General features: G+C 37.3%; 1 protein-coding gene across 6 annotated transcripts in view; it reads right to left on the bottom strand.

Annotated features, from left to right (window-relative positions):
- The window catches only part of NUCB2 (nucleobindin 2), a 46,492-nt gene that overhangs the window by 19,491 nt on the left and 3,014 nt on the right, over positions 1-23,987 (bottom strand). For 5 of the 6 annotated variants that reach the window (XM_034995197.1, XM_034995193.1, XM_034995194.1 and 2 more), the window contains exons 2-3: positions 21,724-21,876; positions 553-696 (exon numbers count right to left, since the gene is read on the bottom strand). In XM_034995197.1, the coding sequence (XP_034851088.1) occupies positions 553-696 (144 nt within the window). In that variant the 5' untranslated portion in view covers positions 21,724-21,876. Of the gene's footprint in view, positions 1-552; positions 697-21,723; positions 21,877-23,701; positions 23,775-23,987 lie in introns of those variants that run through there. The other variant, XM_034995195.1, reaches the window with a different exon arrangement.

Consider the following 23,987-nt stretch of genomic DNA (forward strand, 5'->3'; position numbering starts at 1 on the left):
TGTTTCTGAAAGTTTTTCTTCCCTGCATCTAAAGATCTCAATCCTAAAAAAAAATTTTTTTAATTAAAAAAAAAATAGACTAGCGAAACGGCATTGAGACGTATCTACTTTGATAGCTGGGACAAAGTTAAAAAGCTGTATTTCTCAAATGAAGAATTTTATGTCAGAACCAATATAATGTTTTATTGTTACATAAAGGTACATATTCTATATGGCTTAGACAATGAGGACTAACCAATAATATTAGTTGGTTGATTTTGCTCCACTGTCACCTGTCTCTCCTCATTGCTGTATCTCCTTTGAATATAATACAATGTTTTCTTGGCTAGTGAGCTCTCCACTGGAAATGTACTACGATTAATTCTCCTGTGCATTATTTAATATATGAACTACATTAAATAAACACTGTCTAATATTAAACATATGTTTATCCAATATTCTTTTACTGCTATTTCCGAAATAGTTCCTAAATGTACAATTTTATAAATAATAAATATTAGCAACATTTGTTTAAAATTCTTCCTACAAGGTTATCTTTATCATTTCACTTACTGGTGGTTCTATCTTCGCGCTGTCCACAGGTTGAATATTTTTTACTTTTGTCTTGTCTATGTCTATAGGCACAGCTTCAAGAGCAGTAAGTAGACAGGAAACCAAGAGAAAACAATATTGTAGTAAGATGGTCCTCCACCTCATCTGAAATAAAGGTATAATTATGGTAAGGTCTTGAAAAGATGTCTTCAAACTATATATACATGCATTCCCAATGCCATGTTAATAATATATCCAATTTCAAGAAATTTAATACAACAAAATAGTTCTAAAAAGAGGTTTAAAATAGACTATAGCTTATCAAAATAATGCTTAAAACAGATGACTAAAGAAAATAAGGGGAGAAATGCTTTTCAACTAAAATTAAAAAGAAAAGGAAACAAATTTTAAAATTTAAACAGCTTATAGTGTAAGAAAACATTTAGTTAATTATAAAAGCTTCAAATAAAAATGATAATAAGGGTCTCAGAATCTTAAAAAATTAATAGCCCAAATTTTAGAAAAGGAGAAGGAAAAACTATATTTTTTCAATTAAAATACTAGGAAGGCAAAATTTTTTCTAGATATATTTAATTTAGCTTCAACCTAATTTTGAAAGTAAGTTGCTCCATAAATATATGTTGATTAAAAGAGACAACTAGATAAAATATTCTCTTAGCCTTACAAACATCATTTTATCATAGCCAGTAGTCATTTGCTAAAATTCTTTTTGGTCAATAATTTTTCAAATAAATAGGTCAATAAAATATCAAGCTTGAAACAAGAGAGGAGCAAGTATTGTTATTTCCACAATATTATTCAGATTTTGTTTATTCCACTCCATATGGATCTTTAGTAGCTCTGGAGGACCTACTACAAGAATTAGAATGAGTAAAAATCTCATATTTAATTGATTTTATACATACAGACTCATGTTAGGGTCCAAGTCAAGAATATTGGTCTGACCAGCAGTGTGGAATATGCATTATTTAACTCAGAATCTCCCAAACGTAGCTGAGTATGGACTTTTCTTAAGTCACGTTTTTATTTTTATTTTTATTTTTTTATTTTTTTTTAAAGATTTTATTTATTTATTTGACAGACACAGCGAGAGAGGGAACACAAGCAGGGTGAGGGGCAGAGGGAGAAGCAGGCTTCCCGCTGAGCAGGGACCCCGATGCGGGGCTCGATCCCAGGACCCTGGGATCATGACCTGAGCTGAAGGCAGTCGCTTAACCGACTGAGCCACCCAGGCGCCCCTTAAGTCACGTTTTTATCCATAGAACACAATTTGGAAAAGCGTATACTGCCTCATTTTTGTCACAAACCCAGGTAGTAGATAGGGCAGTGACTTGTTTTACAGATGAAAAAGATTTTAATTAAAGCAATTTACTCACAGAGCATTGTCTTGCATTACAAAATCACTAGAACTCACATTTTAGTGCTATTTCTAATATATCAAATTTTTTAGCATCTCTATTGAGATATAACTCACATGCCATAAAATTCACCCAGTTAAGGTACAGGGTTTGTCTATTCCGTAAAGATGCTACTCAAAGTTTAGTTCTCAAACCTGAAGGATCAAATCACCTGGGAGCTTGATTCTCAGGCTGCACCCAAGACCTCTGAAATCAGAATCTCTGGGGTGACGTCCAGAATCTGTTTTAAGAAACTTTCCAGGTAAACACACTATGGGTTGCTAGAGGGGAGGGGGGTGGAGGGATGGGGTAACTGGGTGCTGGACATTAAGGAGGGCATGTGATGTAATGAGCACTGGGTGTTATATAAGACTGATGAATCACTGACCTCTACCTCTGAAACCAGTAATACATGTTAGTTAATTGAATTTAAATTTAAAAAATGGAAGGAAGGAAGGAAGGAAGGAAGGAAGGAAGGAAGGAAGGAAGGAAGGAAGGAAGGAAGGAAAGAAGAGAGAAAGCTTTCTAGGTAATTCCTACATACATATGCTCAAGCCCAAGATTCATCCTCCTCTAGGATACTTTAACATGATCACTGTGAGTAAATGTTTTTCAGGATGAAATGTTTGGGAGATGATGGCTCAATGAAGCTAAATAAAGTTTTCATCATTGCAAGACTTTCAGAACCTGTGATGGGTTACTATGCATTATGAATCTTTAATAGAAGGATGATTTGTTTCTCCACAGAAATTTTTCTCCTCTTCCCACAATTATTTTTTTATGACAACCGAAGTTTCTCATTCATGCTTCATGCCCATTACAGGTGTATCTTTTATTTTTGATCTTCGTTTTTTGAAAGATAATTTACATACCACAAAACTTACTCTCTGAAATTGTACAATTCAGAGGATTATATTCACAAGAGTGTGCAATTATCACCACCATCTAATTTTTTAGAACATTTTCATCACTCCAAAAAGAACCCGTACCCATTAACAGTCCTCCCCATTCCCTCATTCTCACAACTAATCCACTTTCAGTCTGTATAGATTTGCCTATTGTGGACATTTCATATATATGGACTCATATAACATGTAGCCTTTTGTATCTGGCTTTTTTCATTTAGCACTGTATTTTCAAGGTCCAATCATGTTGTGACATGAATCAGTACTTCATTCTTTTGTATAGCTTTTGTATACATCACAATTTGTTTATCAATTCATCAGCTGATGGACATTTGGGTTGTTCCTACTTTTTTGGCTAGTTTGAATAATGCTACTATGAACATTTGTGTTCAAGTTATTGTGTTACCATGTTTTCAATTCTTTCAGTTACATACCAAGGAGTGGAATTGCTGGGTCAATTTGGTGACTCCATGTTTAAGTTTTTGAGGAACTGCCAAACTATTTTCCATAGCACCATTTTACATTCCCACCAGCAATATATGAGGCTTCCAATCTCTCCACATCCTCAGCAACATGTGTTATTGTCTTTTTTATTATAGCCAACCTACTAGGTGTGAAGTGGTGTCTCATTTTGATTTTGATTTGCATTCATTGGCTAATAATGTGAGGCATCTTTGCATGTATTTATTAGCTATATCTTTACCTTTTTAAAATAATTAAGTATCATTGAGTTAGTTGTTTTTTTTAAAAAACTCTAAATTGAAACTTTTGTTACCTTTGCAAATCCTGTGGGTCCCTGCAAACAGGCTGACCAAATGACCATTAAAAAGGATAATAGTTTCAAGTGCAATCATGGCCCAAAAGCCCAAATTATGACTTAACTGCTCAAGTCAACTTCGATGTTTTCTACACAATTTCTAAAGTTTGAGTCTCCATGGTTCCTAACATGGTACACATGTAGTTGGAAAATGAATAAGTGCTAACATTATTTGAATAGTCTTTATATAAATGTGCACGCAGAAAATCAGCTGAGTGATATACCTCTATAACTTCATTTTGCAGACCTCCTCAGGAACTGTGACTAGCCCTGGATATGGTCAACCCAGAGTTTAGAAGAATCTTTCACATAGACTCCTCCCCTCCACCCACAGTACCTCCACTATCCTATACTCTCCTTCTACCACATAACACACACACACACAGGGCAATTAATAAGCAGTTCTGTCTCCACAATTGGCAGCTGTCACATATTTTGAAATATGCTCTTTTTTTTAAAAAAAATAGTGTCCATCTTTACTCCAATATACAATAGAAGCCTGAGATTAGTAAAAGTAAATTATCGTTAAATTGAATCTTGGAAGTGGAATCCCTTTTGCAATTTGTCTCTTCTCACACTGTTCTGCTAGGTTTCCCATAAATGAGAAGGAAAGTCAAGAAAGGAATATGTTTGTACATATGAATGTGTGTATGTGTGTGCGCACACACACACATCTCAGCATCTCAAAATGACTAAGTAACAAAAATTGTCTCTGGGTATCTACTCTAAAGCTTTAACTGAATTTATGGTTCATTAACTTTTTTTTTTTTTAAGATTTTATTTATTTATTTGAGAGAGAGAGACACAGCGAGAGAGGGAACACAAGCAGGGGGAGTGGGAGAGGGAGAAGCAGGCTCCCCGCAGAGCAGGGAGCCCGATGCGGGACTCGATCCCAGGACCCTGGGATCATGACCTGAGCCGAAGGCAGTCGCTTAACCGACTGAGCCACCCAGGTGCCCTGGTTCATTAACTTTTAATTGGGACCTTTTTTAAAAAGGTAAAGATACAGCTAATAAATACATGCAAAGACTTATTATAAATAACAATAGAAACCATCAGTTGAATGTTTACTATGTACCAAGCAGTATGCTAATTTTTTTTATATTAAGTAATTAATTCTTACAATGACTCTGTGAAATAAATATTATTGCCATTTTAAAGTACAGGAAACTGAGAGGTGTCAGTTAAAAAAACTGATCTGGGGGGTGCCTGAGTGGCTCAGTCGTTAAGCATCTGCCTTTGGCTCAGGTCATGATCCCAGGGTCCTGGGATCGAGCCCCGCATCGGGCTCCCTGCTCGGCGGGAAGCCTGCTTCTCCCTCTCCCACTCCCCCTGCTTGGGTTCCTCTCTTGCTGTGTCTCTCTCTGTCAAATAAATAAATAAAATCTTTAAAAACAAAACAAAACAAAAAACCTGATATGGGTCACACAGGAGTAAGTCACATAGCCAAAAGTTTGGGCCAGGGAATGACTGACGCCCAAGCCTAGGACTGTTTTTAAGCAGTGGTTCTCAAAGTGTGATCCCTGGGCCAGTAGCAGCAACATCAGCTGGGAGTTAGTTAGAAATGCAAAATATCGAGGCTTCCTCCAGACTTCTAAATTGGAGACTCAGGGAGGGAGGGGCATAATCTGTTTTAACAAACCCTGTAGGTGATTGTAAAGCTTGCTAACATTTGGAAACAGACTGCCTCCCTTTGCTCTATTATTCATGAACCTCCTCTGCAAAGAGAGACAAAGAGAATGCTTATCTGAAGAGTAAATTTAGATCCTCAAGGAACAGAGAAATGGGTGTTACATCTAAGAAGAGTAAGGCAAAATTAAATTTAGGTCTATATTCTAATTCCAGCTTCATCACTCACTTGCTATGAGATCATAGGTCAGTCAATTAACTTTCCCTGCTTGTTTCCTTATTTTTAAAAATAACGGATTTTTTTTTTTTAAGGGGAATTTAACTAGACCTCAATATTCTTTAAGCTCTTAAATTCTATTACCAGGTTTTTTTCTTTTTGTTATAAAGATCTTTTTCTGGGGCGCCTGGGTGGCTCAGTTGGTTAAGCGACTGCCTTCGGCTCAGGTCATGATCCTGGAGTCCCTGGATTGAGTCCCGCATCAGGCTCCCTGCTCAGCAGGGAGTCTGCTTCTCCCTCTGACCCTCCTCCCTCTCATGCTCTCTGTCTCTCATTCTCTCTCTCAAATAAATAAATAAAATCTTTAAAAAATAAATAAATAAATAAATAAAGATCTTTTTCTGTTACATCATCGGAAATGATGGGGCACCTGGGTGGCTCAGTCAGTTAAGCATCTGCCTCCGGCTCAGGTCATGATCTCAGGGTGCTGGGATGGAGACTGGAGTCAGGCTCCCTGCTCAGCGGGGAGCCTGCTTGTCCCTCTCTCTCTTTGCCCCTTCCACTCCCCACCCACCCCTCCTGCTCTCTTGCGCTGTCTCATGAGCGCTCTCTCTCTCTCAAATAAAATCTTAAAAAAAAGAAATGCTAATAAAATTGCTTGCACTCACACCAATTGTATGAAATGATTAAGTTATATGGTTTATAAGTCCTTTAAACTAAATATTGCGTATTCAGCCAGTTTAAAATCATATCGGTAGAGCAAGTAGAAGATCTGGGCACTGGGATACAAAGAATACAAAAATTAACTACCAAAGAAACTTTCTATCTACATACAATAAAAATGAGGTAAAGCCAGAAACATTTCACTTTTGGATACCAGGTGCCCTCTGATCAAACTTACACCCTTGCTACTGGAGGAGAAAGTTCCTCCTTGATTTCAGGTTTAGAGATTGCCAGACTTGTATTTCATTCAAGCTGGATTTTTTTTTACTTTTGCAGGAAGGAAATAATGACTTGTGGACTGCCATTTCAAAACCAAAAGCAGTTTCAATTTTTGATAATTTTAGAGGACAAAAGACTGAGAGTTCGAGGAGAAACTTATTTGCTTTCAAATCAAATACAACATAACTGATTAAAAACAAATATAACCAGATGGAAAACAATGCATATTATGATTCTATTTATATCTAATGTCCAGAATAAGCAAATCCATAGAGAAAGAAAGTAGATTAATGGTTGCTTAGGACTACTGGTGGGTGGGGCGGGGGGGCGGGAGAGGGAGAAATGACTGCTAATGGGCATGGCTTTCCTTTTTGGGGTAATAAAAATGTTCTAAAATTAGACAGTAGTGATAGTTGTACAACCTTGTCAATGTACTAAAAATTGTACACTTTAAAAGTGTGAATTTTATGACACATGAATCAAATTTCAATTTTTAAAACAGTAATGAAAAACAGCAAAAAATCTGAGCTTATAAAAAATATGAACATAAGAAAAAGAACAAATACAATTTATAAACCATCATTAACCTATGGAAGTATGGAAGTATAAACTAGCCATTCACTTTTCATAATTATCCAATTTTTATATTCTTTTTTTTTAAGTGGGCATGGAACCCAATGTGGGGCTTTAACTCATGACCCTGAAATCAAAACCTGAGCTGAGATCAAGAGTCAGACACTTAACCAACTGAGCCACCCAGGCGCCCCTCCAATATTTATATTCTTAATAATTTTTGTCTGCTTAAACTATCATTACTAGAAAGTAAAAATCTCACTGTATGATTTTGGATTTATCTGTTTTCCTTATAATCCTGTCAATTTTATTGAGAATTTTGAGGCTATGTTACTAAATGTACACAAATTTAAGATCTTCTAGCTTTTGGTAGATTTACTCTTTTATACATTTGAGTCACCTTTATGCACTTTGCCTTAAGGTCTACTCTATTTTTTTTTTTTTAAGATTTTATTTATTTATTTGAAAGAGAGAGAACGAGAGACAGAGAGCAGGAGAGGGAGGAGGGTCAGAGGGAGAAGCAGACCCCCTGCCGAGCAGGGAGCCCCATGCGGGACTCGATCCTGGGACTCGATCCCGGGACTCCAGGATCATGACCCGAGCCGAAGGCAGTCGCCCAACCAACTGAGCCACCCAGGCGCCCCAAGGTCTACTCTATTTGATAGTAATATAGCTAAATAGTTTTCTTTTCTTTTGTTTTCTTTTTTTGAATTTCAAATTAAGCTCTATTTTTTTCAGCTTAACATTCTTATTTTTGTTTTTTTTAACTTAAATTCAATTAACCTATAGTATATTATTAGTTTCAGAGGTAGAGTTCAGTAATTCATCAATCTTATATAATACTCAGCACTCACTACATCACATTTTTTTTTAAGATTTTATTTATTTATTTCAGAGAGAGAGAATGAGAGAGAGCACATGAGAGGGGGGAGGGGCAGAGGGAGAAGCAGGCTCCCTGCCGAGCAGGGAGCCCGATGCAGGACTCGATCCTGGGACTCCAGGATCATGACCTGAGCCAAAGGCAGTCGCCTAACCAACTGAGCCACCCAGGCACCCCATCACATTTTCTTTTGATTAGTGTATGGAGATACACACACTTTTTAATCTAGCCTAATGATCTCTGTCTTCTTCTTTTTTTTTTTTTAAAGATTTTATTTATTTATTTGAGAGAGAGAGAATGAGAGAGAGCACATGAGGGGGGGGGGGTCAGAAGGAGAAGCAGACTCCCCGCCGAGCAGGGAGCCCGATGCGGGACTCGATCCAGGGACTCCAGGATCATGACCTGAGCCAAAGGCAGTCACTTAACCAACTGAGCCACCCAGGCGCCCTGATCTCTGTCTTCTAACTGGAGTATTTTCTCTGTTTATATTTAATCAAATAATGTATTTAAGCAATTCCAAAATGCACAATTTCCTGAGTTTAACATCTCAGAAATCAAAGAGCGCTTTTCTAATGGAATATTAAAATTATGATTCACCAAGTGGCACCAGCAACATTATCTTTACTGTCTGTGCATGAAACTTATCATAGCTATTCTTACTCCCATTTCTTAGGATTGAGTTTTTCCATTGTTGGTGCCTCATAAATTAATTGCTATTTTTAAAAGTCTTCAAAAATAATTATGATTTGGCATGGAAGTAGAGTTATTGCATAAACACAGAAATGAAGCAGCTAATATTAGTGAAGCAAATATTTGATACTAAAGGAATAACAGCAACTTAAGCCTTCTTGTAAAGAACAACTAAATGCTTTACCTGACTTTAGACAGGAAGACACCACAAGTAGACAAAACTGTTATACTTTGTTACTGAGATGCAGTAAGGTTACCCTTGAGTAGCCAAACAATGCAAAGGAAGATAGTAGAAACTAACAATGCCGCCAAGAATTTTTTTTAATTATATGGAATATGAGGCTGATTTGATGGATTCATGCATGGCTAAGACAAATATCAATTTGTCAGAAACTTGCTATGAATACTGAACAGAAGCTGCATGACTTCCATGAAATTTGAGGAAAAAACAAAGCTGAGTCAGTCTATAGAAAATGCTGACAAACCCGATGCTCTTTTATATACCTGAAAATGGTACACCAATGCTAAAGGCGCTAACAAAACTGATATCCTAAAAACGGGTTAGAGAGTAGCATATGTAACATTATGTGTAACCTAGTGTTATAACTGTAACACTATGCATGGACGCCTATGGCCGAAAGTCGCTGCCATATTAAATTTTAAACTACAAAATAATTTCCCCAAAAATGCTATTGTATGCATAAAAGGGTGGGAGAGGGGTGATGGCTGAGCTAAAGGAAGGCTGCCTAAATCTGGTTTGAATGTCCAAGAGCCCTCCATAACCTGCTAAGCGTATTAGTCTGGCTCTTGATACATTGTGAGGCCATGCATCTAATTATTTAAAGAACAGAATGCCTGAAAAGTAACACAACCTGATGTTATTCCTGATGCCATGTCTAGACCACTGCAATCCTCAGTGATTCAGTCAACAAACCACTGAAGAACGGGTGGAGGAAAGAAGATATATCTGAAAACTTTCCTTTGTCACCTTTAAGAAGCACTGGTATCAAAGCTTGCAAAGTGTCAGAGGCTTAGAAGAAATTCCAGGCAAAGGGGCTTGAAGAATTTCCCAGAAGAAAATCACCCTCAGTCTCCATAGCAGAAAGAACAATGTGCAGAAAAACAGACGTTGACAAGTGTGAATCAAGAAAGTGTTTCAAGGGGCACCTGGGTGGCTCAGTCGTGAAGCATCTGCCTTTGGCTCAGGTCATGATCCCAGGGTCCTGGGATCGAGCCCCGCATCAGGCTCCCTGCTCAGCTGGGAGTCTGCTTCTCCCTCTCCCTCTCCCCCTGCTTGTGTTCCCTCTTTCGCTGTGTCTCTCTGTCAAATAAATTAATTTAAAAAAAAAATTTTTTTTTAAGTGTTTCAAAAGAATCAGACTATGAATATGCAAAAGCCTTAAGAATACTTTAACCAATTTCATCATGTATGCCCAAAGTGATATGAGAAAAATCTCTGTCTATGTGAATCTAAAAAATGCACTTTCATAAACATAAAACGAAGTTGTGACAGAGCATAGTGTCACAGTTTAATTGCCAGTATTTTTTTCTATATGATATGTATTGATGTGTCTTAATATCAGTGAAGTCTTAGAGTCAATGAGATAGCCTATCTTGGGTTTTAAATCTACCATCTTCTTTCAGATTTTCTATTTATTCTGCTTCTTTAATATTTATTTCCTCTTTCTTCCCTTTTTGTTTGTTTTTTATTAGTGGAGGATTTAAAAAATACTTTTTTCCTTCTGATACTTTCTAATCGTTTAGTATTTATTCCAGAAGTAATTAAGACAACTAACTGAAGTCTCTGAAGTCTAAAGCGAATTAAAACATTTACTTCTTTTTAAAAAAAAATTTTTTTAATCCAGTATAATTAACATACCATGTTATATTAGTTTCAGGAGTAGAATATAGTGATTCAACAATTCTATGTATTACTCAGTGCTCATCATGGTAAATGTACTTTTAATCCTTTTTACTTATTTCACTCATCTCCCCACCCACCTCTCCTCTGATAACCACCAGTTTGTTCTCCATATTTAAGAGTCTGTTCTTTTGCTTGTCTTTTCTTTTCTGTTAAAACATTTACTTCTTAATAAGGGTTCAAGAATATTAACTGTTATCATAACAAAAGAAGTGGAAGATGTTCTAACACATGAGGTAGAAAAGTAATGATACAAAAATTTCTTTAAAACCAAGATAGTGTCAAATGTGTCAGATATACATTTACAGATTTTCATAAACCTGATAATATGCAAATGTCCATACAAAATAAGGAGAGACAAGTATAAGGAGAGGTAATGGGAAGATGGGGAAACTAACCTACTTTTCTTCCAATATCTGGTCAGTAAAAATGGCCTCCTTTCCTTTATCACCCTCTTCTTCCATAAGAAGAAAAGAGATCCAAAGAAGACCCTGGGTGGAACTGTGCTGAAACAGTAGACTGATACAACCAGGATAGGCAGATAATTTATGCTCTAAAGTCAAATGATCTGAAATTTTAAATCAGGTGATCTCAAGACTGCATGGAAAGCATTGCACCCAAGGGCATCAGAGCCTCAGGCAAAAATACAAAGCACAGTTCTGAAACCTCTTCTACCATTCAGTAGATACAAAATAGTTTCCCTAAATTTCCAAGTCCTAAAAGGAAGCTTATCTCTCTTCTCCTGTCTCCAACAAACCAAAATTCCCATTCATACAGAGGTGGATTTTTTAACTATTGATTCATACCAGTAGTTAACCAAATTAAGTTTACTTGGGGGGGGGGGGGGGTGCGCGCGCACGTGTGTGTGTGTGTGTGTGTGTGTGTATCAGAAAGTTTCCTGTTTCGATTGCAGGGAGAGATGCTGTTAGTGGTTAAAAAGAATGGTCATGGGTAAGAGGGGGGAAGAATACAGAAAACTGAGAGTAACTTATTTCTTCTTTTCTTGTTTCTCTATTCCTCCTTCATCTACCTTTTTCTCCGCCTTTCAACCCTCCTCTTTTACTCTTCTTCATTTTAAATTGAAGTGTATTTCCTTAAGCTATTGTATGTATTTATTAATTTAACAAGTATTTATTAGGTGCCTTCTATGTACCAGATATGCTGGATACAAAGGTAAAAACAAATAGGACATGGCCTCATCCTTATAGGCCTCCCAATCTACTGTAGAAGGTAGCCTATAAAATACACAAATGCAATTTGATACCACCCAAAGCAATCTACACATTTAATGCAATCCCCATCAAAATATCACTAACATTTTTCACAGAGCTAGAACAAACAATCTTAAAATTTGTATGGAACCACAAAAGACCCCAAATAGCCAAAGCAGTTCTGAAAAAGAAAAACAAAATGGGAGTCATCAAGATTCCAGATTTCAAGTTATACTACAAAGCTGTAGTCATCAACAGAGTATGATAAGGGCACAAAAACAGACACATAGATCAATGGAACAGAATAGAGAACCCAGAAATAGACCCACAACTATAAGGTCAACTAATCTTCAACAAAGCAGGAAAGACTACCCAATGGAAAAAAGATAGTCTCTTCAACAAATGGTGTTGGGAAAACTGGACAGCAACATACTGAAGAATGAAACTGGACCATTTCTTACACCATACACAAAAATAAATTCAAAACGGATGGAAGACCTAAATGTGAGACAGGAAATCATCAAAATCCTAGAGGAGAACACAGACAGAAATATCTTTGACCTCAGCCATAGCAACTTCTTACTAGACACATCACCATAGCCAAGGGAAACAAAAGCAAAAATGAACTATTGGGACTTCATCAAGATAAAAAGCAAAAGAAAAAAAGTACAGCAAAGGAAACAATCAACAAAACTTAAAAAAAAATTTTTTTAATCCAGTGGAATAGATACTTTTCCAAAAAAGACATCCAGATGGCTAACAGACACATGAAAAGATGTTCAACATCATTTGGCATCAGGGAAATACAAATCAGTATCCTCTCATTGTCAGAATGGCTAAAATTAACAACACAAGAAACAACAGGTGTTGGTGAGGATGCAGAGAAAGGGGAACTTTTGGGTTGAAGACCTATATGTGAGACCTGAAACCATAAAATTTCTAGAAGAAAACAAAAGCAGTAATCTCTTTAACATCAGTTATAGAAACATCTTTCTACATATGTCTCCTTTGGCAAAGGAAACAAAAGCAAAAATAAACTATTGGGACTGTACCAACATAAAATATTCTCACAGAGGGAAGGAAACCATCAACAAAATAAAAGGACAATCTACTGAATGCGAGAAGATATTTGCAAATGACGTATCCAATAAGGAGTTAATATCCAAAATATATAAAAACTTACACAACTCAACACCAAAATAATAATAATAATAATAATCCAATTTAAAAATGGGCAGAGGAGGGGTGCCTGGGTGGCTCAGTCGTTAAGCATCTGCCTTCTGCTCAGGTCATGATCCCAGGGTCCTGGGATCGAGCCCCGCATGGGGCTCCCTGCTCCACGGGAAGCCTGCTTTTCCCTCTCCCACTCCTTCTGCTTGTGTTCCCTCTCTCGCTGTGTCTCCCTCTGTCAAATAAATAAAATCTTTAAAAAAAAAAAAATGGGCAGAGGACTCAACAGATATTTTTCCAAAGAAGACATAGAAACAGCCAACAGACACATGAAAAAATGCTCAATATCACTGATCATCGGGGAAATGCAAATCAAAACAATGAGATATTACCTCACATCTGGCAGAATGGCTAAAATAAAAAACACAAGAAATAACAAGTGTTGGCGAGGATGTGTAGAAAAAGGAACCCTCATGCACTATTGGTGGGAATGCAAGCTGGTGCAGGCACTGTGGAAAACAGTATTGTGGTTTCTCAAAAAAATTAAAAACAGAATTACTATATGATCCTATAATTCCACTGCTGGGTATTTACCCAAAGAACATGAAAACACTAATTCAAAAAGATACATGCACCCTTATGTTTACTGCAGTATTATTTATAACAGCTAAGATATGGAAGCCACCCAACTGTTGTTGATCCATTGATGAATGGATAAAGATGTGAGATATACACATCATGGAATATACACACCATGGAATATTACTCAGCCATAGAAAGAATGAAATCTTGCCATTTGCAACAACATGGATAGACCTAGAGGGTATAAGGCTAAGTGAAATAAGTCAGTCAGAGAAAGACAAATACCATATGATTTCGCCCCTCTGTGGAATGTAAGAAATAAAGCAAACAAAAAAAGAAAAAAGAGACAAACAAAAAAAGACCCTTCACTATAGAGAATAAACTGGTGGTTGCCAGAGGGGAGGTGGGTGGGAGGATGGGTAAAATAGGTGAAGGGGATTAATAGTACACTTATATTGATGAACACTGACTAATACATAGAATTGTTGAATCGTAATATTATACATCTGAAACTAATAGAACACTGTATGTTAATTATACTTGTTAAAAAAATAAAAAATTTAAAAAGGAAAAAATAGTGAGTTTTTATACATGTAAGTCCCTTGACTATTTTGTTTATTTGGGGTCAATGGTTCTAGAACAGAAAAAAAGGGAAACTGAAGCACTATTAGCAAAAGAATTACTGAACTTTGTGCCTAAATAGTACAAGGAAAAATTCCAAACCTTGCAAAAACACAAACATACTTTGTAGAAATAAAATCTTCACTTGCTCCTTATCTTGGTTGTAATATCACTAAGAGAGTGACTGAATCTAGATTCTCCTCCCTCCCAATTTCCATTTCCTGAATTTCAGTCTCTTCCTTGAAACTTTATTTCAGTTCACTTTCTTTACAGATACAGTGGCAACTGAACCACTTAACATGACAAGTATAAAGTATATTTACATAATATTTACAAAGAAAATTCTGGACAGGAATAAAATAGTGATTTACCTAAGTAAATTAAGGAAAGGCTAGTAGTTGGGGCGCCTGGGTGGCTCAGTTGGTTAAGCAACTGCCTTCGGCTCAGGTCATGATCCTGGAGTCCCTGGATCGAGTCCCGCATAGGGCTCCCTGCTCAGCGGGGAGTCTGCTTCTCCCTCTGACCCTCCCCCCTCTCATGCTCTCTCTCTATCTCATTCTCGCTCTCAAATAAATAAAATCTTTAAAAAAAAAAAAAAAAAGGAAAGGCTAGTAGTTAAGAGGAAATTTTAAGACAGGTAACAAGTGGTTAAAAAAACCCAGATACATAAGGAAGGCAAAAGTGGGCCTCATGTGACAATATTGAACTTAAATGTACCTTGAGATGGATTATACTTTCACTGTGCTCACCCATCCCCCGCCCCCCTCTAAAACCCTGTTTGATTCCTGGAGTCCATAGTCTCTCATGGTTCATATCCCCCTTTGATATCTCCCCCTCCATTTCCCCTTCCTTTTCCTAATGTCCCCCATGCTATTCTTTGTGTTCCACAAATAAGTGAAACCATATGATAATTGTCTTTCTCTGACTTATTTCACTTAGCATAATCTCCTTCAGTTCCATCCATGTTGATGCAAATGTTGGGTATTCATCCTTTCTGATGGCTGAGTAATATTCCACTGTATATATAGACCACATCTTCTTTATCCATTTTCTGTTGAAGGGCATCTCGGCTCCTCCCACAGTTTGGCTATTGTGGACATTGCTGCTATGAACACTGGGGTGCATATGCCCCTTCTTTTCACTACATCTGTAGTGAAAAGGCACATACTGCATGGAGCACTGGGTGTTATATGCAAACGATGAATCATGGAACACTACATCAAAAAGTAATGATGTACTGGATGGTGAATAACATAATTTAAAAAAATTATAATTAGAAAAAGGAGATGTAGGCGCCTGGGTGGCTCAGTTGTTAAGCGTCTGCCTTCGGCTCAGGTCATGATCCTGGGGTCCTGAGATTGAGCCCCTCATCGGGCTCCCTGCTCAGCAGGAAGCCTGCTTCTCCCTCTCCCACTCCCCCTGCTTGTGTTCCCTCTCTCACTGTGTCTCTCTCTGTCAAATAAATAAAATCTTTAAAAAAAAAAAAAAAAAGAGGAGATGTATTATACTTTCAACATAAATTTACTTCCTAATGATACCATTAGGATAACTTATCTGTCTTTTTAGTACCTTGTATAAGGCAAATGGCTCAATTAATGTTAGCTCTTTTAAACACATCCATAAATTGTACAAGAAACATCTATTGAGCATTTATGAGTAATTTTAAAAACTAACCAGACTTCTAAAGGAATTAGAAAAAGAAGAGCAAAGCCCAAAGTTAGTAGAAGGAAGGAAATAATAAAGATCAGAGCAGAAATAAATGAAATAGACATAGACAACAAAAGGGTTGAGGGGTGGGGAGAAAGATCAACAAAACCAAGAACTAGTTCTTTGGTAAGATTAACAAATTGATAAACCTTTAGCCAGACTCATCAAGAAAAAAAGAGGGAGGACTCAAATAAATAAGATCAAAGATGAAAGAAGAGAAATAACAAGCAACACAACAGAAATATAAAAGATTGTGAGACTAGATGAAAAATTATATGCCAACAAACTGGACAACCTAGAAGAAATTGATAAAGTCCTAGAAACATACAATCTTCCAAAACTGAATCAGGAAGAAATAAAAAATCAGAACAGACCAGGGTGCTTGGGTGGCTCAGTCAGTTAAGCATCCAACTCTTGATTTTGGTTCAGGTCATGATCCCAGGGTCCTGGGATCAAGTCCCACATCGGGCTCTCTGCTCAGCAGGGAGCCTGCTTCTCCCTCTGCCTGCCGCTCCCCCTGCAGGTGCTCGCTCTCTGACAAATGAATAAATAAAATCTTTTTAAAAATTTTTAAAAAATAACAAAGAGTTAATACCCATTCTTAAAAAATAGAAGAGGAAGCGGGTGCCTGGGTGGTTCAGTTGGTTAAGCATCCAACACTTGATTTCAGGGTCACGATCTCAGAGTTGTGAGATCAAGCCCCATGTCGGGCTCCACACTCAGTGGGGAGTCTGCTTGAGATTCTCTCTATCCCTCTCCCTCTGCCTCTCCCCCTGCTCTTTCTCTCTCTCTAAAGTAAATAAATAAATCTTAAAAAAAAAAGGGGGGGGGACACCTGGGTGGCTCAGATGGTTAAGTGTCTGCCTTCGGCTCAGGTCATGATCCCAGAGTCCTGGGATCAAGTCCCACATCGGGCTCCTTGCTCAGCAAGAAGCCTGCTTTTCCTTCTGCCTGCCATTCCCCCTGCTTGTGCGCTCTCTCTCTCTCACTCTCTCTGGCAAATAAATAAATAAAATCTTAAAAAAAAAAAAAAAAGTAAAAAAAAAATAGAAGAGGAAGGAAAACTTTGAAATTCATTCTATTAGACCAGCATTACCCTGGTATCAAAGCCAGACAAAGACACCCCAAAAAAAGAAAACTACAGACCAATATCCCTAATGAACACAGATGCAAAAATCCTCAACAAAATATTAGCAAATCAAATTCAACCATACATTAAAAGGATCATTCACCACTACCAAGTGGGGTTTATTCCAGGGATGCAAAGATGGTTTAATATCTGCAAATCAACCAACATGACACACCATGTTAAAAAAATGAAAGATAAAAACCATACGACCATCTCAACAGATGCAAAAAAAAGCATTTGACAAAATTCAACATCCATTCATGATAAAAATTCTCAACCAAATGGGTTTAGGGGGAACATACCTCAATATAATAAAGAACAGATATAACAAACCCTCAGCTAACATCATACTCAATGGCGAAAAACTGAAAGCTTCTCCTCTAAGATCAGGAACAAGACAAAGTATGTTCACTCTTGCTACTTTTAGTCAACATAGTAGTGGAAGTTCTAAGCAATCAGACAGAAAATGAAAAAAAAAAGGCATCCAAATTGGCAAGGAAGAAGTAAAACTGTAACTATTTGCAGGTAACATGGCATTATATGTAGAAAACCCTAAAGACTCCACCAAAAAAAAGTTAGAACTAATTAATGAATTCAGTAAAGCTGCAGGATACAAAATTAATATACAGGAATCTGTTGCTCCTATACACAAAGAATAAAGTAGCAGAAAGAGAAATTTAATAATAAACATTTACAGTTGCATTAAAAAGAATAAAAGACCTAGAAATAAATTTAACTAAGGAGATAAAAGAATTGAACTCTGAAAACTGTAAGAAGACATTGATGAAAGAAATTGAAGATAACATGAACGGAAAGATATACCATGCTTATGGATTAGAAGAATTAATATAGTTAAAATGTCCATACTACCCAAAGCAATCTATATTCAATGCAATCCCTATCAAAATAGCAAAAGTACTTTACACAAAACTGGAACATAATCCTAAAATTTGTATAAACCCACAAAAGACCTTGAATAGTCAAAGCAATCTTTTTTTTTTTTTTTTAATTTCACAAAGAGATAGAGAAAGAGCACAAGCAGGACAAGGGGCAGACGGAGAGGGAGAATCCCAAGCAGACTCCACGCTGAGCGCAGAGCCCCACGCAGGGCTAATCCCAGGACCCTGAGATCATGACCTGAGCTGAAATCAAGAGGCAGAGGCTTAACCAACTGAGCAACCCAGGCACCTGCCAAAGCCATCTTGAGAAAGAAGAACAAAGCTGCAAGTATCACAATCCCAGATTTTTATGCTATAATACAAAGTTACAGTAATCAAAACAGTATGGTATTGGCACAAAAATAGACACATAGATCAGCAGAACAGAATAGAGAGCCCAGGGGTGCCTGGGTGGCTCAGTCCATTAAGCATCTGCCTTCAGCTTAAGTAATGATCTCAGGGTCCTGGGTTCAAGCCCCTCATCAGGCTCCCTGCTCAGCAGGGAGTCTGTTTCTCCCTCTCCCTCTGCCCCTTCCCACTGCTCATGCTGCCTCTCTCTCTCAAATAAATAAATATTTAAAGAAAAGAAAAAAAAAGGATACAGAGCCCAGAAATAAACCCATGCTTATACAGTCAATTAATCTACAACAGGGATGCCTGGGTGGCTCAGTCAGTTAAGTGTCTAACTCTTCATTTGGCTCAGGTCATGATCTCAGTGTTGTGAGACTGAGCCTCAGGTCAGGCTTGTGCTGAGCGTGAAGCCTGCTTAAGATTCTCTCTCTCCCTGGGGTGCCTGTGTGGCTCAGTTGGTTGAGCAGCCAACTCTCAGTTTAGGCTCAGGGCATGATCTCAGGGTTGTAAGATCAAGACCTGCATCAAGCCCTGCATCGGGTTCCCCACTTAGCGGGAAGTCTGCTTGAGATCTCTCTCTCTCTCTCTCCCTCTCCCTCTTCTCCTCCCCTGCTTGTATGCATGTGTTCTCTCTCTCTCTCTCAAATATAAAAATAAATATTAAAAAAAAATAGGGTCTCTCCCTCTCCCAACCCCAACTTGCACACACTCTCTCTCCCTCTTAAAAAAAAAAAAAAAAAAACACTAATCTGTGACAAAGGAGACAAGAATATACAATGGGGGAAAGACAGTCTCTTCAATAAATGGTTTTGGTAAAACTGGACAGCTATAAGCAAATGAATGAAACTAGACCATTTTCTTATACCATACACAAAGATAAATTCAAAATGGATTAAAGATCTATATGTGAGACCTAAAACCATAAAAATTCCTAGGAAAAAAAAAAGCAGGCACTCTTCTCTTTGACATCAGCCTTAGAAATATTTTTCTAGATATGTCTCCTTTGGCAAGGGAAACAAAAGCAAAAATAAACTATTTGGACTACATCAAATTAAAAAGCTTTTGCACAGTAAAGGAATCCATCAACAAAATAAAAAGGTAATCTACTGAACGGGAGAAGATATTTGCAAATGATATATCCAATAAGGAGTTAATATCCAAAATATATAAAGAACTCATACAACTTGATAGCAAAAAAACAAATCAGATTCAAAAAAGAGCACAGGACCTGAACAGACATTTTTCCAAAGAAGACAGACAGATGTCCAAGAGACACCTGAAAAGATGCTCAACATCATTCATCATCAGGGAAATACAAATCAAAACCACATTGAGGTATCACCTCACACCAATCAGAATAGCTAGTATCAATAAGAAATAACAAGTGTAAACCAAAATGTAGAGAAAAGGGATCTCTTGTGCACTGTTGGTGGGAATGTAAATTGGTACAATCACTAGAAAAACAGCATGAAGGTTCCTCAAAAAATTAAAAATGAAATACCACATGATCTAGTAATTCCACTGCTGGGTATTTATTCAAAGAAAATGAAAACACTAATTTGAAAAAACTATATGCACCCCTGTTTACTGCAGCATTATTTACAACAGTGAAGACATGGAAGCAACCTCAGTGTCCATTGATAGATGAACAGATAAAGAAAATGTGGTATATATCCTGGAATGTTACTCAGCCATAAAAAAGAACAAAATCTTGTCGTTTGCAACAACATGGATATACCTAGAGGGTATTATGCTAAGTGAAATAAATCAGATGAAGAAAGTCATATCCCATATGATTTCACTTATATGTGGAATCGAAAAAACAAAGTGGGGGCACCTGGGTGGCTCAGTCAGTTAAGCATCTGCCTTTGGCTCAGGTCATGATCCCAGGGTCCTGGGATCAAGCCCCACATCAGGCTCCCTGCTCAGTGGAGAGTCTGCTTCTCCCTCTCCCTCTGCCCCTCCCCCTGCTCGTGCTCTCTGTCTCTCTCTCTCTCCCTCTCTCTCACTCTTGCTCTCTATCTCAAATAAATAATAAAATGAGGGGTGCCTGGGGGCTCAGTCGTTAAGCGTCTGTCTTCGGCTCAGGTCATGATCCCAGGGTCCTGGGATCGAGCCCCACATCGGGCTCCCTGCTCAGCGGGAAGCCTGCTTCTCCCTCTCCCACTCCCCCTGCTTGTTGTGTTCCCTCTCTCAGTCTCTCTGTCAAATAAATAAATAAAATCTTTAAAAATAATAATAATAAAAAATAATAAATAATAAAATGAAATCTTTAAAAACAAAAAAATAAATAAATAATAAAAAACAAAATGAATGAACAAACAAAAACAGATTCATAAATCCAGAGAACAAACTGGTGGCTGCCAAGTGGAAGGGAAGTAGAAGGATGGGTAAAATAGGTGAAAGGAATTAAGAGATACAAACTTCTAGTTACAAAATAAATAATCATGGGGATGAAAGTGCAGCACAGGGAATATAGTCAGTAATAGTGTAATAACTTTGTATGGTGAGAGATGGTAAGTACACTTATTGGAGTGAGCACTGGGTAATATATAAAACTGATGAATCGCTATGTTGTATACCTGCAACTAATAACATTGTCAGTTATATTTCAATAATAAAAATAATAGTAATAACCAGAACAAATACTCAATAAGACAGGAAAGCTTCTATAATGAATCACAGGCTAAAAGTAAAAAAAAAAAGAAACATAATTTATTAGATTAAAGTTACTCATTTTGAAGACAATGATCAGACAAAGCTCTTCTGTGGCAATTACAGAAGCTTCTGCAAGTGGTTATCGTAGCTTATAGATCTCAGAGATGAAAGAGAAAAAAACGATCCATAGTATGGCAGAGACTCCGATTTCCTGCCAATATCCAAATCGTCCCTTCCTTCTCAGTAACAAAAGCCCAATTTTATTCAGGGTAGCTATGTATCCAGCTACATTTCCCTGCTTCCCTGGTAACCTGAGCTTTGGTTTGGGAAGTCTCCTTAAAGGAAGAGGATCCCTCTTTGTCTTTGCCTTGCTGCCTGGAACTGGGTTGTGATGATTAGAACTCTGGCAGCTATCCTGGACTACAAGGACCAGTGCCACACCTTAGGAATGGCAGATCAAAGAACTGGGAAAAGCTTAGGTCCCTGATAACTTTATGAAACTACTATACCTATCCTAGAGAACCTACTTCAAGAATTATTTTACATGAGGGCCACCTGGGTGGCTCAGTCAGTTAAGCATCTGCCTTCAGCTCAGGTCATGATCCTGGGATCCCAGGATCGAGCCCTGCATTGGGCTCCCTGCTCAGTGGGGAGTCTGCTTCTCCCTCTGCCCCTCACCCTGCTTGTGCTCTCTCTTTCTTTCTCTCTCTCTCTCATTCTCAAATAAATAAATAGAATCTTTAAAAAAAAATTTACATGAGAAAATAAATATTGTGTGTTTAAGCCATCATTAAATCTGTTTTTATTTTTTGCTGTCTTAACTGATCACTTACCTTCAGATAAGTAAAGAATTTTTATCTCCTTTTTACAGATCAGGCAACTGAGATCCAGAGAGGTAAGATGACTTGCACAATATCAAATTAGTGAAGAGGTGGGTCTTGGCTCCTAGGTCAATGCTTTTTCACTAAAAACTGACTCAAGAAGTTCTAAATGTAAAAAAAAAAGAAATAAAAACAGATTAAATATAAACATAAATTTAGCCTTATTACAGTGGTAATGGCATATGATGGTATATATATTTGTCACATCCTATAAATAGAAAAAGTACCAAATTTTTACAATGTGGAAGGAGACTAAATTACATCAAAATCCAGTGGAGAGGGGAGAGAGAAATATTAAATAAACAGAATCAAAGACCACAATAAACAAAGATTTGGGTTTAAGATGCCAAGGCTTTACCATATCACTCCCCTTGTAAATAAGAAGAATTCAGACTAAAAGTTTATTTTCCTCAACAATGAGACTTCAAGATATAGGTTAAGTTTTCTCCTTAGAGCCTTAACTGAAATTTTTCTTAAAATCCTTAACTAGAATCTTTCTTTACTCTCACCACCACTTTAAAAAATTAACCTTGGCCCAGTCTCAGTCACAGAGATCAGTAATGAAGCAAAATAGCTCAAATTTTCTTTTTTGAAACCCAACTACCTGTCAAATAGGTAGTTGGCTCATGTGCAAACTCACTGGTGAACAAAAGGAATTATTTCTAAGCAGTCTATAAAGAAAATAAGCAAATAAAATATCTTCAGATTTTAAGAAGACATATATTTCTTTCTTTTTATGGTATATTAACATAATATCATCTAAGTAGGAGAGTGATCATGCACGTTATATGTAAAAAAAGGCATATGACCTTTATTAACACAGCATGGTCAAAAATAAACAACAGATTGAATCCTTATCACTCCCAATTACTGGCAAGCTATTTGCCTCTCTGATTCTCAAATTTTCTGCCTATAAACTGAACTAATACTTCTTCGTAAGTTTTTGATTGGCTGAAATAAGAATGAATACATGGTAATTAGCACAAAGCATGGCAATCATAAATGCTCAGTAAATATTAATGCCTTCTGTGTCTTGAAAATGAAATAGCTATAAAAAGTAATAAAAATCTGTTCTGTAAACACACAAAGTTATAAAACCTAAAGAGCAATATACCAGTTTGGCATACAACCTTTAAATGTCATTTTTGGCAAGGCTGCATTAGAACTCTCCTCTGAGCATTGCCACAGCCAAAGTCCTGATGCAGCTGTAGGCCAATGACAAGAATACATCCAACAAAAGAGGAATACAATCTCTTCCTCCCCGGGATTAAAACAAGAGTCCCAGGTTTCTTTCTCCAAGGCACTGCCCTTGGCCAGGAAACCTGGGTTGGTTCTTCTTCCTGTCAATGTCATAATTCTGTGAAAAGGAGCAGGGTGGAGAAAAATAAATGGCTTCTGAGTTTCTCAATGGCAGCATTGATGAGGGACACCAGTACCCTAGTACTCAACTCCATTTTTCCCCTTAAAAATGAGAGTCCACAGGAAAGCTACTCAACTCCATTTTTCCCCTTAAAAATGAGAGTCCACAGGAAAGCAAGATTCAAAGTAAAGTATCAGATGTATGACCAACTTAGCTGGACTCCAACCCTTCCATGAATGAAGACATTAGTATAGCTATTCAAGTGCCTGGCTGGCTCAGTCAGTGGAGCATGCAACTCTTTATCTCGGGGTTGTGAGTTCGAGCCCCACTTAGGGCATAGAGATTACTTAATTAAAAAAATATATTTTTTTAAATGAGAGTCCAAAGGAAAGTGAGATTCAAAATAAAGCATCAGATGTATGACCAGCTCAGCTGTATCAAGACATTAGTATAGATATTAATGTCTTTGATGCTCTTATCTGTAGAAAAGGACACCAACCAAGGACACCATCATATTGCCTTTCTTTTTTCAATCTTAATTGGTTACAGTATCCTTGATAATAGACTTACTTAATGAAAGCAGATACTGTTTCTCATCTGTGTCACTCAATAAACAAATGTATTAAAATTACAATGTCTCGGGCGCCTGGGTGGCTCAGGTGGTTAAGCGTCTGCCTTTGGCTCAGGTCATGATCACGGGGTCCTGGGATCGAGCCCTGCATCAGGTTCCCTGCTCAGCGGGGAGCCTGTTTCTCCCTCTCCTGCTCCCCTGGTTGTGCTCTCTTGCTCTCTCTGTCAAATAAATAAATAAAATCTTTTTAAAAAAATTTAAAATTACAATGTCTCCATTATTCAT

Source organism: Mirounga leonina, unplaced genomic scaffold, assembly GCF_011800145.1.
Source record: "Mirounga leonina isolate KUSES-001 unplaced genomic scaffold, KU_Mleo_1.0 Mir_92, whole genome shotgun sequence".
NCBI classification, from domain to species: domain Eukaryota; kingdom Metazoa; phylum Chordata; class Mammalia; order Carnivora; family Phocidae; genus Mirounga; species Mirounga leonina.